This window comes from Bison bison, unplaced genomic scaffold (assembly GCF_000754665.1).
Source record: "Bison bison bison isolate TAMUID 2011002044 unplaced genomic scaffold, Bison_UMD1.0 scf7180017864527, whole genome shotgun sequence".
Classification (NCBI taxonomy): domain Eukaryota; kingdom Metazoa; phylum Chordata; class Mammalia; order Artiodactyla; family Bovidae; genus Bison; species Bison bison.
In genome coordinates, this window is record NW_011495078.1 from 1,052,706 (window position 1) to 1,053,049 (window position 344).

At 50.9% G+C, this 344-nt stretch overlaps 1 protein-coding gene across 1 annotated transcript in view; it reads right to left on the minus strand.

The window, feature by feature from the left end:
• ATP11A (ATPase, class VI, type 11A) overlaps positions 1-344 on the minus strand; it is a gene marked incomplete at its 5' end in the record, with an annotated part of 51,329 nt that overhangs the window by 28,110 nt on the left and 22,875 nt on the right. Inside the window, one exon of the mRNA XM_010831452.1 lies at positions 46-149. Within this exon, the coding sequence (XP_010829754.1) occupies positions 46-149 (104 nt within the window). The remainder of the gene's footprint in view (positions 1-45; positions 150-344) is intronic.

Here is a 344-nt window from a genome sequence, read left to right on the forward strand (position 1 = left end):
CGGGAGAAGAGGCACAAGAACCCCCCCAACTCCCCTGCGTCTCACCACTGCGTTGCGCTCCACTCTGGATTGGATCTGGTCCACTTTGCCTTCTGTCACTCGGGGAAATATGGAAGAATCTGCTCCTTTGCAAAACAGGTAAATTTCTCCTAGAAAACGAGGTGAGAAGACTTTCATCGACTCACGCTATGGGGAAGATACCTTTCAAACGATGCTTTCATTAAAAACAAAACCAGGGGCACTAGTGCTGAGGCTGTTGCAGAAATGTGGACGGACCAGTTGACCTGTGAACTCGGGAGAAAGTCAAAGCCACGGACTCCCGCCCCCACAAAGCCTCCTCTTAT